The following is a 14210-nucleotide window of genomic DNA, read 5'->3' on the forward strand; positions in this document are numbered from 1 at the left end:
CTCCCACCCCGCCCGGGGAGGTGCCGGACTGAGCATGCGCGCCGCGCCTCCGAGCCGCGTGAGACCCTGAGAGGGCTCGCGCCCACCCCTCCCGCCGGCTCTAGCGTGCTACGCCCTGTGCGTGTCGCCTGCAGCCCGGGCCATCTCCCGGAAGGGGGGCAGCGTCCCCACTTTCCGTGTCACCCACTCCTCGGGCACCGTGAGCAGAACCCACTTCTTTTGTTCGTAGGCCTGGGTACCCCTCGCCGGGTCATCCTTGCAAGGCTCCTCCCTTTTCATTGCTTGCTCAGGACCCGTCCAGCGCGTCCTCGCTGACCCTCGAAGGAAGGAACTCTAGGCCGAGGGCGATGCCGGCAGAGGACATGGTTGAATGTGGGGGACGTCGTCCTTCGTTTTCCGCTTGCCCAGCCTCGGGGATCCCTGCGGTGTCCTTGGCACCATCCCCGCGGGTGTGAGGCCAAGAGCAGCACCTGGGGATTCCCGTGCCACCTCCTCCCAGCTGGCAGCTCTGCAACACCTCCACACCCAGCATTACGCTCAGGTCCTGGAGACAGGGAGGAGGGTTAGGAGGATCCAGACTTAGTATCTGGGGGGATCTTAGGGGAATCCAGTCCGCTCAGATTTATGCTCTCTGCTCAGCTACCACACCTATGCACCCTACACTGAAAAACGAACACATTGATTCAAAGCATCATGATCATCTGTATTTTATTTGGACCTCATTTGCGAGTTGTTAATTTCCAACCCTGTTCCTTCCACTCCAGGTTCCTTCTCTCCCATCTCCCTCAAATTCCCCTGATGCCCAGAAAAAAAAATATTGGTCTTTGCCGCGGTAGACTAAGCCCTCTCAGCAGGCCTGCCCTGTGCTCTCAAGGGAAGTCTTTATCCAAGGCCACAGCAACAGTGAGAATCCTCATAAGACCACACCTTGACCCCAGAGAATGCTGGAGCTTTTCACAAGGCAGAATTGATATGGGGGGGTGGTTAGGGTGTAAGGTGAGCAGTACGCTAGGCAGAGGTGGGAAAGGCCAATAGATGGATGCTGGAACAGGACCCCGGAGATGGAGCCCAATCTCTGCGCTGGTGGATGTTCTCCAGGTCCTCAGAGGCGGGATGGCATCCCTCCAGCCACCACCACTGTCTCCCCAGTGATATAGCTGGCGTCTTCAGAGCAAAGGAAAGATACAATGCCTGCACAGTCCTCTGGCTTGCCTATCCTGGGGAGGAGGGGAAAAAAGGAAGGGAGTAAAAATCAACCAGGGAATGAAATTTGCTTAATCAAGAAGTGTCAGGTGATTTTTCAGGACCAGTGTACTGACCATAAAATAGGGTTACCATGAATATAAGCTGTTATAGTTCAGTATAAGCATTAATACTGTACTCTGCAAAAACCACTGCACATTATATTCATATAATATAGAGATACTTTGTTTTTTAGAGAACTCAGGACACCAAAATCCAAAGTTATATAGATAACCTGGTGAGCAGCTATTTCATTCTTCAAAGAATTTGTTTCACATGTGTGCATACTATTCAAATGTCAGGGAGTCTGTGAGAGAGTAAATGATTTGCTTAAAATGATGCCATTTGTACAGCTTCAATTCACAGACACCTTTTTTCAGGAATCTATTTTTGTCCCTTAAAGTCATTTTGTGAGACTGTGCTAATTCTCAGTGTTTGTATCAGTGATTGCATAGTTAGGGAACACTTTAACCTAACTGCCATAGAATGCTCTAGAGGTGGGTAGAGTGGGTACCTCAAACCTAGAAGGCCTGGATTAGTGGTTCTCCATCCCAGCTGCACACTGTAGTCGTCCGAGAGGCTTAACTATCCCCACCCCCACCCCCGCCAAAGATGCCTAGGTTCTACCTTGGACCAATTAAAAAAGAATCTCTGGGAGAGGGGTCTGAGCATCTGTGGTTTCACAAGCACCCCAGCTAATGTGCATCCAAGACTGAGAAGCGTGGGGCCGGATCATTCACTGTGGCTCAAGGGTGACAATACCCTGACTTATTAATGAGTTGTGAACTAGGCCAGCAGCTCATGCCTGACATCAGAATGGCTTTGGGAGCACTTGAGGGTGTCTCCCTCATCAAGTAGGCATTGCTGGTATGTGTCCTTGAGGAGACAAGGTGGAGGAGCTAAAGACAAGAGAGTTCCCAGAAGCCAGAAGCTGGGGAGAGGCAGGGAACTTAGAGGAAAGAGAGCCAGATGAAGGTACCTGAACAGTTCGGCCAACCCTTTGGGGAAGAGGCTAGTTTTCTTAGGCAAGGGGAGTTTTGGGACTTGGTAAAGCTCTTCATTCCTTTTATTTGGATTGTAGGATCATTAACCCGAGCTTTGGACACATGACTCTTTTTATTCAAGGGGAACTAACAAAAGCATGTTTTGGTTTTGGTTTTGGTCCCTCATCCTTAGGGATGCCCAGAGGTGGAGGCAAACACCCAGGTGGAGAGAGGGGTCAGGGCCTCCCCCAGGGCTCTGCTCTGCTAAACCTGGATGCCTCTGTGTTTCGTTTTGGCAGTGGAAGCAGACTCCTTGCACACGCCACTGTAGTGATGCTGTGTTCAAGAACTTGTGAAATCTGTGTGTTTGAAGCAGAGGAGAGCATGCCTGTGTTGTCTTCAGGACCGAGAGTCGGCGAGCCGTGGGCTGTGGGGGACCATCTTTATCCCTCCTCGCCCTCCCCTGTGACAGCCTTACCTTTTTTTTTTTAATTAATTTATTTTATTTATTTATTTTTGGCTGTGTTGGGTCTTCATTGCTGTGCACGGGCTTTCTCTAGTTGCAGCGAGCGGGGGCTACTCTTCGTTGCAGTGCGCAGGCTTCTCATTGCAGTGGCTTCTCTTGTTGTGGAGCACAGGCTCTAGGCGCGTGGGCTTCAGTAGTTGTGGCATGCAGGCTCACTAGTTGTGGCTTGCGGGCTCTAGAGTGCAGGCTCAGTAGTCGTGGCACACTGGCTTAGTTGCTCCGCAGCATGTGGGATCTTCTTGGACCAGGGCTCGAACCTGAGACCCCTGCATTGGCAGGCGGATTCTCAACCACTGTGCCACCAGGGAAGCCCCCAGCCTTACCTTTTGATCTGCATGGTTTCTTTTAGGCTCTCCAGTCTTTCCTGGTCATCCCACAACTGCAGGAAAAAGAGAAATCTCTTCCTGTGAGGGACAGCCAGGGGAGAAACTGCCTGCCCTCACATCAATTGAAAGGGCGATGGAGAGGCACCCCCTTCACTTCCTAGTCCTTCCCAGCTCCCAGTCTCTACCCACTTCCCTCTTCTGCTCCATTCTCTTCAAGTTCTAGTGAGGCATTTTCCTGGGTCGCCCCAGGTCTCACCTACTTAAGGAGATAATGAAATGGCCTGGGTGATATCTGAATTCCTCAGTCTCACTGTGCACCTCAGGATAGGATCATGTGGGGGTCTGGTCTGGACACATGGTTGGTATGGAGCGGGGATATGGAAAAGTGCAGAGATGGGGTGTAGAAGCGGTTGGGAGCTCAGGACCCAGGAGCTGGGCTTTTCTACCTGAGAAGATGCCTTTTAGGGTCCCACTGGGATGCAGGAATCCCCTTCCTCACCATACGGCTGAAGCTAGTCTTGATGAGTCCAGGTGCCAGGCAGTTCACCCTAATGTTCTGTTGGGCCAGCTCTAAGGCCAGGTTCTTGGTGAGGCCCAGCAAGGCTGTTTTACCAACATTGTAAGGACCCAGGCCCTGGGGAAAGGAGAGAATGGGTTAGTCTCTTCAATTCCAGTTCATTCTTGGTTCTTAATATAAGGTATAAAGGGTTATAAACAGATAATAGGGTATCTCTTGTAATGGAGGGTCCCAGTTAGAAAACTGTCTTGTGGTTAAACATCCCCTAGGTTAGCGTTTGTGGAGGCAAAGCCTCTATTTTGTTGGAAGGTACTTGGTGATGTGATTCCAAAAAGGGACACAAACTTCTTAGGGTGACTGGAAGGGTAGAAGGTACAGGATGGAGGAAGGGATAAAAGTAGCAGAAAAGGAGGTTCTTACAGGAAATGGTCTGTAGGCTCCTACGGAGGCCACAATCACCACTGAGCCGCCTCTGGAAAAAGAACAGAATGACCCTCTTCTCATGGACACCCTCCCCACAGTCTGCATGGGGCCCATCGAACGCAGGCTCCCTCTTGCTCTCTGTACCCTCGTTTCTCCATCTCTGGCACCACTGCCTTTGTCATCAGGGCTGTGGCCTTCACATTAATGTCCAGAATCTGCAATAGAGAGAAGAGGGGGAACAGCATGAGGGAAGAGGGCTGCAGAAGGCAGGGCAATGGGGAGTTAGTTCCCAGGATCTGTCTGTTAGGGCTGGCAGAGATCCTAGGGATGATTTACTTGGCCTTACAAGTGAAGAAACCGAGGCCCAGGGAGAGGTGGCTTTCCCCGGTTTATTCAGTTAGAGAATGACACATTAGGTTTGGGTGAGAAAGAATGGAGCCTGGTTCAGCTTGTTTCCTAAGTATGATTTGACCCAGAATGGGCCTGAACTCTCAGGGCTGCCTTGGACTTGAGCTGGATTTTCTGTGTGTCTTCCAACTAGGGAGAGCCTGGAATTGGATGGCTTCCTGGACCTGCCCCAGAGTGCGCCATGTTTCTCAGGGGAAATGTGGCCTGACCTCAGGCACTTGGGGTTGTTCCAGCGCTTTTCTGGCTTCTGAGCTTAGGGAGTGAGATGCTCTTGGCCCTCCAGGATGGATTGTCTGGCTGGACATGTATTGGCAAGTGGGATCATGAGGAGGCACTTCTGGGGGAGCTGGAACATAGTCTACAATCAAAAACCCACATCTGTAATTTAAAACAAATGCATGACCCTTGTTTACATTGTTCCAGGCACTGCTGGGATAGTCCCCTCCCATACCCCCCATGCAACTTCTTATTTAGAAAATTTTCACTCTTACAGAAAAGTTGAAATAGAAGGACAATGAAGATCCAGATATTCTTTACCTACATTCACCAACTGTTCACATTTTGTACCATTTGCCCTATCTATGTACCTATGCAGTTTTTTCCTTACCCTTGGAAGGTAAGTTGCAGACATTCTAATGCTCTAGCCCTAAAGACTTTAGCATTATTTCCAAAGACTAAGGATGTTCTTCCACACCACCATCCATTATCACACCCTAGAAATTTAACATTGATAATCATGATTTTACCTAATATACTGTCTATAATAAAACTTCTCCAATTGTCCCCCAAATGTGCTTATGTTTTTTAAAGTCCAGGGTTCAGTCAAGGATCAACCATTGCATTTAGATTTGATATACTGTGATATTTAAAAAAAGCCAACTAAACCGGTTTGCAGGGCAGAAATAGAGCACAGATGTAGAGAACAAACGTATGGACATCAAGGGGGGAAAGTGGCGGGGGGGTGGGCGTGGGGGGGTGATGAATTGGGAGATTGGGATTGACATGTATACACTGATGTGTATAAAATGGATGACTAATAAGAACCTGCTGTATAAAAAAAAATAAAATTCAAAAATTGAAAAAAAAGCCAACTTAAAAGAAAAATTACTTGTTTTATAACTGATTTTCATGTGGTCTCTGTTCAGACTGCTCGTGAAAGATGTTTCTCTACTTTGAAGAATATCAATCAGGAACTGATTCACTGAAGAGCATTTTGGCACTTTGGTCTCTATGTCTGTGAAACACTGATAAACTAGAATATTCTAGTATCCTTAAACTTCAGTGTTGAGAAATTATGGATGACGTCAGGGTAAAAAGCAAAACCATGGGAGATCATGAAAAATTTAGCATTTTCAAATCAGGTGGGAATATTAACCTCAGTAAAGGAAGACAAATATTTTAATTAAGGCTTTATAATTAAATAATGTAGGTGTGTGAAATATATTATAAATATAATGTAATTGTACACATTCACATGAAAACTAATATTCTCGTTCTTGAATTTAGACATCTGGATCTCAGATGTTCTAGACATTGGAGTTAAAAAGGAAAAGGCGCAGGTCTTTTTAAAAGGCTGTATGTTATAAAGCGGCAACTTAGTTAATTTCACCAGAATTGATATTTCACTTATCTAGCAGCTATTAAAGTTTTCCAACTAATGAAAAATCATTCTTTTTTGGCAGCTGAAAAGGGGAGGGGTGGCGTGTAAGTCTGAGCGTACTAGTTATTGGCATATTAGCTGCCCTGTCTGCTGGAAATAAACCAGGAAGAAGAGCCTGGATAAGCCCATGGGGTCTGGGGTGGGGGAGATGGGGGAGGGAGGCAGAAGACGGTTAGCAAGGAGCAAATGAAGTCAAAACTGGGAAGAAGCAGACATGAAAGAGAAGGGCAGGGACAGAGGAAGCCCCCCACCCCGCCATTCGCCCTTTACCAGGTGCACTGCAGGCGTGCGTCAAATTGCAAGGATTCCTCACATTTACACTGCACTTGACAAATACATTCTAAAAGCAGACTGCGTGTGTGTCTTCTGAAGCCCACCCCCTGCTGCTCTCATCCCCTCTCACCTTGTCCCATACCTCCTCGGTGACATCCATTAAGTTTCCAAAGAAAGGCATGACGGCAGCATTGGAGACCAGGATGTCCACGCCCCCGTGAAGGTTCACAGCCTAGAGAGGAGTAAGGTCTGAGTTAGGGCTGCAGGACAGTAAGGGAAGTGCATTTATCAGTGTCGATAAAGAATTCCTTCTTAGGAACAGTTGTCAAAATGACCTCTTTTCCTTAAAACATTTTCTCTCCAAAACACCCCAAGCTCTGCTGCTAAAACATTTAAGGTCGTCTCATTTCTTTGGCAGTCTTTTCTTCTTGCCCCCACTTCTGAGGCTGTCACTGACCCTTTTTTCTTTAGACTTTCCCTTTGGGAGCTCCTTTATTCTCATGGCCTCAGCTCTCACCTCAAAGTCCATTTCTAGACCCTTCCTCTTTTTTCCCAGCCCCATTTCTCCCAGTGCTTACTGTCCAGTTCTCCTTGAATGAGTTACCATTATCTCAAACTCAGCCTGTCCACACGTACCTGAACGGAGAAACAACTTTAAATAGACCTATAGGGACTTCCCTGGTGGCGCAGTAGTTAAGAATCCGCCTGCCAATGCAGGGAACATGGGTTTGAGCCCTGGTCTGGGAGGATCCCACATGCCGCGGAGCAACTAAGCTCGTGCACCACAACTACTGAGCCTGCACTCTAGAGTCCACGAGCCACAACTACTGAGCCCGTGTGCCACAACTACTGAAGCCCACGTGCCTAGAGCCCGTGCTCTGCAACAGGAGAAGCCACCGCAATGAGAAACCCATGCACCACAACGAAGAGTAGCCCCCGCTTGCTGCAACTAGAGAAAGCCTGTGCAGTCAGGAAGAACGAACGCAGCCAAAAAAAAAAAAAAAAAAAAAAAAATTACACCTATAGAAAGTTGCCACTCGGGCCTTTGAGATCACCTCGCCCAATGTCCTCATGGTGAAGGTGATGAAACTGAGGTCCAGGGAAGTTAATTCCTCAAGGTCATATAGCTCAGTAATGACATATCAGGGCCAGCAAAGAAGAGGAGGCCTGCTCATCGGTCTCTGGGAAGGGTGAAGTGATTTGCTCAGGGCACAAGGCTAGTTAGTGGTGGCAGAACTTACACTCTAACCCAGAGCTAATTCATAAGAGTCCTTCAAAAGTGAGTCGGGGTCACTATGAAACTGGCTACCCAGGAGAGCCATGATGGAGAGGATGCCGGCCTGGGCTTAAAGCAGTTCCACACTCGGTTATGATGCCATTTCTCCCTTCCCCCCACCCCCTGCTTTTATTTTTTTGGCCTGGAGGCATGGAAGATTTAAGGCAGAAACTGAGATTTAAACTGGGAAAACTAAGAGAGGCAACATCTCACCTCCTTAATAAATTGTAAGTAGGTGGTGAAGGCACGTGCTGGAGTAACGAGTAGCCAAACAGAATCTGCCAACATTATGCCATGCTGCAACCAGACTTCGCATTGGCTCAGAATTGGTAATTTTGATGCCTTGGGCAAGCGGCACTAAATGGGCCCTCAACCAACTTTGTGCTTCCGGATTTGGCACACAGAGGTGTGTTGTTAACAATCTGCTAGCTCCTGTTTTAACTAATTATTCTTGCTAACTAGGTGCTAAGCTCAGTTGCTTCCACACTGCTGAGGGGATGCCTGGGCTGTCAACATGTAAATTTAACAAATTTTAAAATCACATAATCTTTGCAAACCTGTATCAATAGCCTCTTGCACTCTCTAAATTTTGATGTCCCGGCACGAAGTCCCAGTCACCTGCCTTGGCTCTGTGTAAGTTTCATGATGAGGAAAACATGGTATGCGTTAAGAAAGTGATGTGTGCTGGGCCGTGTGCGGGTGTGTTTGGGGGTGTGGAGATAGTGGATTGCAGCAGAACCGCCTGGAGCGCTTTTCCACTTCTGCTGTGTATCCTGTCCCCTTCTTTTTCTAGGCCTATCAGCATAGAGATGAGGGAAGGCTGGCTTTTGCCTCAACAGACAGAGAACCCTGGAAAATTAATGGCAAAGCTACTATGACCACCCAGGTGTCTTCTAAGGCTTGCTCTAAATTGTGTGATTGCTACTCTGTGTTCTGACAGGTCTATTTTTTATTTTTTAAATAAATTTATTTATTTATTTTTGGCTTTCTGGAGTCTTCCTTGTGGTGCACGGGCGTCTCATTGTGGTGGCTTCTCTTGTTGCGGAGCACAGCCTCTGGGCGTGCGGGCTCAGTAATTGTGGCCTGCGAGCTCAGTAATTGTGGCACGTGGGCTGTAGAGCGCAGGCTCAGTAGTTGTGGAGCACCGGCTTAGTTGCTCGCGGCATGTGGGATCTTCCCGGACCAGGGCTTGAACCCGTGTCCCCTGCACTGGCAGGCGAATTCCCAACCACTGTTCCACCAGAGAAGCCCAGTTCTATTTTTTTTTTTAAAAAGTAGAATCAAGTGGAAAAGCAGCTAATCTGGTTTCGGCTCACGACACCTTTGAGAAGCTTTGAGGTGCAGATTAGGAGGCCACTGGGGAGTAACCATCCTCAGGGCAGCAGCTTCCCTCATCACAGGTAGTGGCTGGCAATAGGCAGGATGCATCTCAAACTGCTAACAAGTATCCTATCATTCTCCACTTGACATTGGCCATTCAAACTACTTGAGAGTCCATTTTGATTCATCCCTCCTATTTCCCATTTCTTGACACCGGCCAGGAAAAAAAAAATCTTGGTTGGTTCCCACTAAATGTCTCTTGGGCGCATGTGTTCTGGTCCTACTGCCACTGCTCTTACCTAAGTGACAGCATCAGCTTCCTCCCTGATGTCCTTGGCTCAGAGTCTTCTTTTCTCCAGTATATCCTTCCTCCCAGTGCCAGATTATTGTCTTTTAATAACCATTTTCACCTTGCTCAAAACCTCACATGGCTTTTTATTTCCTCCAAGAATGTGTAAACTCCTTTGGGAGGCCACGGAGGCCCCTGTCCCCCATCCTTCCCCCCCGGCCCATTTCCTACCAGCCCTCTCAAGCCTGTGCTCTCTCTCTGCTGTGGGTTCACAATGCTCCCCTCTCCCCTTCCGTCCCTCCTTGGCTGTCTGCTCATTTTGCAGGGTCACCTGGAATCCCGGCCCTATGCCATCTGCCCAGCCCTACGCACTCTTCAAGGTCTAGTTCAAACCCCGCTTCTGGGCCAGAGCTGCAGGACGGGTAAAGTGGACCTGGTGAGGGTCCAGAGGTCATTTTCCTAGCAGGATTTTGACAGTAAGTGGCCACATGCACTTCATACAGCTAGTCACTAGTTGGCCCAGGATCCCAGGTGGCTCCCGCACCCTCAGGATCAAGGTCTCAATCTCAGGCTCGGTCCAGCTGCCTATGCCAGGCAGGGTCGCTTTCTTGGACCCCCATTTGGTTCTCTCCAGTGCACATCTGAGCATTTGCCAAATGACTCCTGACAAATGGAATAACCTTATGCTGTCTACTATACCACCACCTACCATCATTTCATGTCCTCCTTGTCTGAGATTACCCAAATTATTTCACCATCTTTCATCCTGTTAGCACAATATCCTTTGCTTTCCATTCTTGGGCAGATTCTCCCTTTTACTCCAAGAAGTAAAGGGTGTGCCCTGAGCTTAGGGAAGAGCAGCCTCCTTTGCAAAATGTTCATATTTTCTTGTGCAGCTGGAAGACTGGTGACAAGCACCAACTCTGACACTGGCTTAGACACTGTCTTTGAGGCTAAAGTCCAAGTGGGCACTTAAGGCCTGACCTGATGGGGAAATGCCTGGTAGTCTGTAGGTAGCTTGGCAATTCTGGGTTGGCTCACAGCTCTTCTCTTACTAACTGTGGGACCTTGTGATGTTGATCCAGCTTTCTGAACCAGTCTTTAAACAGGGAGACTAATCCTGGCCTTGCTTGGGTTGTTGTTTGGAGAGAACCTGTAAAAGGCTCAAAACAAAGTGCATGGCACACAGTAGGTGGTCGAAACCTGATGGGCTGCCTCCTGTAGGTTCCCAGAGACTCGACTTTATAAGCTGAAAAACAGGGATTGATTGTTTATTAGCTCAGAGTGGGAATACCTATTTCGCAATTGTATTTACCCTTTTTATCTGCCCAATTAGATTGGAAAGCCAGGACCAGCTGTTTTTTTTTGGGGGGGTGCCCCAAGGCACAATGCAGGGTTGAAACAGTAGAGTCGTTTTTTGATTCTCTGACTGAGATGGGATGATTCTCGGAGGCAGAACAGAAAGGCACACAATAAAAATGTGCTGGTGGACTGGAGTGCGTATGCAGATCGCACTGTTGTGTTTTAGTTAACAGTGCTGGCTTGGATTACACCCGTGTTGTCCAGGAAAGCCAGCTCAGGCTGGCTCCCTTCTGCTACCTCCTGGCTCTGCGCCCATATCCTTGCTGCTCACCGTGGCTACCAGCCGCTCTCGGTCTTCGCCCTTCCCCACATGGCACACGGTGCCCGTCACACTCAGCCCCTCCCCGTGCAGCGTTGCCACTGCCCGATCCACATTGTGCTGCTTCCGGCTGCTGACCACCACGTGGGCCCCATCCTGGGCCAGACGCCGGGCGATGGCAAAACCGATCCTGTGGGCAGAGAGAGATAAGGACTTTTAAGTTGGTACAGGAAAAGAGGGTGAGAGCGTGGGCTCCTGAATCAGATTGCCTGGGCTTTGAATTCCAGCTTTCTCTCTGTAGGACCCCCATGTGTTAGATAGGGTTAAGGACACAGCCATTACCATACAGATGGACATGCTTAGCATATTTCTGGCACTGGTTTACTTATTTTTCTTATGGTTTTGGCCTTCAGTCTAGGTTCCCAGGAAGTGATATCACCTTCCACAGGTGCCACCATGGGTCACAGTCCCCATACCCTGTAGGGACTGAGGAGAGAGAGATGAGCTAGGCGTATAACAAGCAGCAGTTATTTCCATGATTGGAGGGTCTCACTCAGAAAAGCCTCCACCCTCAAATATCTTCCTTACTAGTCTACATCATCTCAATATTCTATCTTTAGTTACGTTTGGGGGTACACGTGAAACTGGGGGTCTCCGGTTACAAACGTAAATTTTTTACATACTCCCCTGGGAGAAAGGGTTACACATTTTGCACTTAGCCATTAGCATTTCCCATTCACTTGTATTTTAGATTTGTGAAGAGCTGGCATCTAGCAGGGTTCTGTGGGAGTGAGAAACAGGGTAGACAACAGTGGTTGGTGAGACACGGGCTGGGCAAGAGAGGCCAAAATGTACTGAACTAAACAGGAATGTGGACACATGGCTTTTGTGTCCCCTCTAGGTAAGGGGCGCAGTTCTATGAGACTAGTGGGGTGCCAAAAGGGGTGTCTGGAACATTTCCACCGTCGGTGCAGGCAGTGGATAGGACTTTTGGAATCTGGACTGTCTTGGATTTCTGGTGTCTGGTCTTCCCAGACACTAGGTGGGGCCAGTTGACCCAGGCAGCCCAGAACCCTGGGAGATGGGACTGATTGGGGCGGGCAGCACCCAGGTGGCACAGCCGAGCCAGAGGCAGCAGTGACAAGAGGGCTGGCAATTGCAAGGTTGGGGGAGGAGGCGACTCCGAGGGGACTGCAGGCCAACCACGTAGTTCCTTTCTTCCCGGGCCGACTCTGGCCACACGTGAGGCCTGAAGATGGGGCACGGGAGGCCAAGGACAAGGGGTTAGTACATGTTTACAGACAGCGGGGGCCTCCGAGACTCGGGCTCGGGCACTCACCCGTCAGTGGAGGCCGTTACTAGGGCCACCTTATTCTCAAGCGGGTTCCGGCGCGCCACCGCGGAGCTGGCCATCCGCACCGACTTCCACGTCCGCGCACAGGGACCCAACAGTAGCCCTGACTGCTGCATGGAGGCGGCCGGTTCAGGGTTCTGCGCCGCCTAGGGGAGGTGACAGGGGGCGGGGCTGGGGGCGGGGCGAGGGGCGGGTCGAGCCCTCTCGGAAGCCAGATCCCCTACCCGCTCCCAGCTCCCTACCAGTCCTAGAGCGGGACAGCTCGTCCTGCTTCGCGCGGGCCCTTGGCGCAGGGAGCCGGCTGTGGCCGCGGCGCCCCTCAGTCCCCTGCTCGCCCCGGCCGGTCGGTGTGGGACGGTTCCGTCGGTTCCGGTTCCCTTTAGGGCTGCTCCCGCCTCCGGGAGTCCGTAGACTTCCCTGTCCTCCCTCCCCTCCTTCCACATCTGCTTGCCCACGTCTTTTCCTGGGGGAGAGGGGACTTTGAGTTGGTTGCTTTTCCTTCCCAGAACCTCAAGATGGACTTTGTTTTCCAAGAAAGTCTGGGTCCACATTTGTGACAGCCCACAGGAGGGCAAATATTTTGAGATTGCCCATGGGGGTGAGGCCCATAGCCCCCATGGAGCCCACCACGTGAGGGTCTCAGGTGAGCCTGCAGGAGTCTGAGAGAGACACGAAGTAGGGAGCAGCTGGGTAGGCCTGCCCTGCCCTTCACTCTGGCTCAAGTTCTCCTCCATCCGCACAGGCCTGAAGGGCAGATTCTGATCACCAGTGGTAACCAGTGTGCAGAATTAAAGATCCTGACAGGACAGGATCTCTTATACACTCCACTGCAAGAGGACTTCTCCATTTTCAGGCCTAAGTGGTAGCAAGGAGGCTAGACAGTCCCCAAACAAGTGGTGGAAAATCGGAGAACTCAGGAGCACTCGAGTTTTCCATAATCACTATGTCCCCAGGTCTTAGCCTCCATCCTAGTTCAATAAATATTTGTTGAATGTAAAAGCACGTTATAAACTGTAAACTACTAAACACATAAGCAATTATTGCCACCATAAAGTAATTATTATGGCCGCCACAGGCCAGGCTCTTCATTTGTAAACTGAGGGTGCTGGAGTAGATAATGGATAAGGTCCTCTCCAGCTATAAATTCTGTGTCCGAGACTTCAGCCTCCGCTTCTGCCAAGTGGGCTGAAATGATCTCCCTCCCGGGTTTCTGGGAGAATTAATAAATCTGTATGGCTTATGATACACTGTAGAAAGGCCCCGACAGACCCAGTGTCAGCATCTGAATTGGTTTAACCCAGTGGCCTCCAAACGCCAGCCTGAGAAGTTGTGCAGATCCATGGCAAAGTTTTCACTAGTTCAAGGCAAAAAGAGAAAAAGACAATATAGTGTTTCATAAATCTAAGCTTACTTAACTTAACAGGTAGTCCTTTATTTTGGGATATGCTTTTGCTCCTTTTTGTTTGTTTGTTTTGGTGTTAGTCTTTTTGTTAAGAGAAGATGATGAAAGCAGATGGGTAGGTTGAGAAAAGTGTTGTTAGTTGGTGAAATCACCAGTCTGGCAACCCGATGTCAGTCCCTACAGTTAGAGGAGAGAGAATCCTGGTTTGTGAAATTCAGTTCTGAGGATCGCTGCTTAATAAAATTCATACTTGCTAAAGATTCGTTTAGTATACGTGTAGGTCAACTGAGCAGCCAAAAAGGATTTGCATTCAAAAGGGGGTGCATGAGTAGCGAATGATATAACAAGCATGCACTGGATCTACAGTTTATTCCTCAAACTAGATGTTACAGCTGTGGTACTCAGCTCCTCCTGATGAGATAAGAGAGCTTGAGTATAATTGTCCCCATGTCTGGGGAAAACTGACTCTCTGACTGGTGCCCCTCAGTCTGAACCTCATGAATTATTGACAACAGAGGCTGGATAGCATGACGCTCCTCTTCCTGACCTGCTCGGAGCTAATGCACAGTGGGAACCCTTCCCAGTGCTCT

The 14210-nt window shown here is 49.3% G+C and overlaps 1 protein-coding gene across 2 annotated transcripts; it reads right to left on the reverse strand.

The window, feature by feature from the left end:
- Positions 1–691: 691 nt before the first annotated feature.
- Positions 692–12352, reverse strand: LOC132488355 (dehydrogenase/reductase SDR family member 4). Of its 2 annotated transcripts, none has more exons than XM_060096432.1 (8): positions 12204–12352; positions 10877–11054; positions 6501–6590; positions 4162–4232; positions 4015–4066; positions 3577–3711; positions 3075–3130; positions 692–1217 (listed from the first exon to the last, which is right to left on the reverse strand). In XM_060096432.1, exons 1-8 carry the CDS (start codon positions 12332–12334, stop codon positions 1103–1105), a joined length of 828 nt encoding a protein of 275 aa, XP_059952415.1. In that variant the 5' UTR covers positions 12335–12352; the 3' UTR covers positions 692–1102. The 2 variants fall into 2 exon arrangements, with proteins under 2 accessions (XP_059952415.1, XP_059952414.1); XM_060096431.1 differs by having other exon boundaries at positions 6489–6590.
- Positions 12353–14210: the final 1858 nt, after the last annotated feature.

The sequence above is a fragment of the Mesoplodon densirostris genome, chromosome 4 (genome assembly GCF_025265405.1).
Source record: "Mesoplodon densirostris isolate mMesDen1 chromosome 4, mMesDen1 primary haplotype, whole genome shotgun sequence".
In the NCBI taxonomy this organism is placed as follows: Eukaryota; Metazoa; Chordata; class Mammalia; order Artiodactyla; family Ziphiidae; genus Mesoplodon; species Mesoplodon densirostris.

Coding starts and splice junctions, on each gene's coding strand:
- LOC132488355 (XM_060096431.1), bottom strand. CDS start 12,334: ATGCAGCAGTCAGGGCTACTGTTGGGTCCCTGTGCGCGGACGTGGAAG. Junction 11,055..12,203: donor GTAACGGCCTCCACTGACGG/GTGAGTGCCCGA, acceptor CTCTGCCCACAG/GATCGGTTTTGCCATCGCCC. Junction 4,233..6,488: donor CCGAGGAGGTATGGGACAAG/GTGAGAGGGGAT, acceptor TCTCTATTGCAG/ATTCTGGACATTAATGTGAA.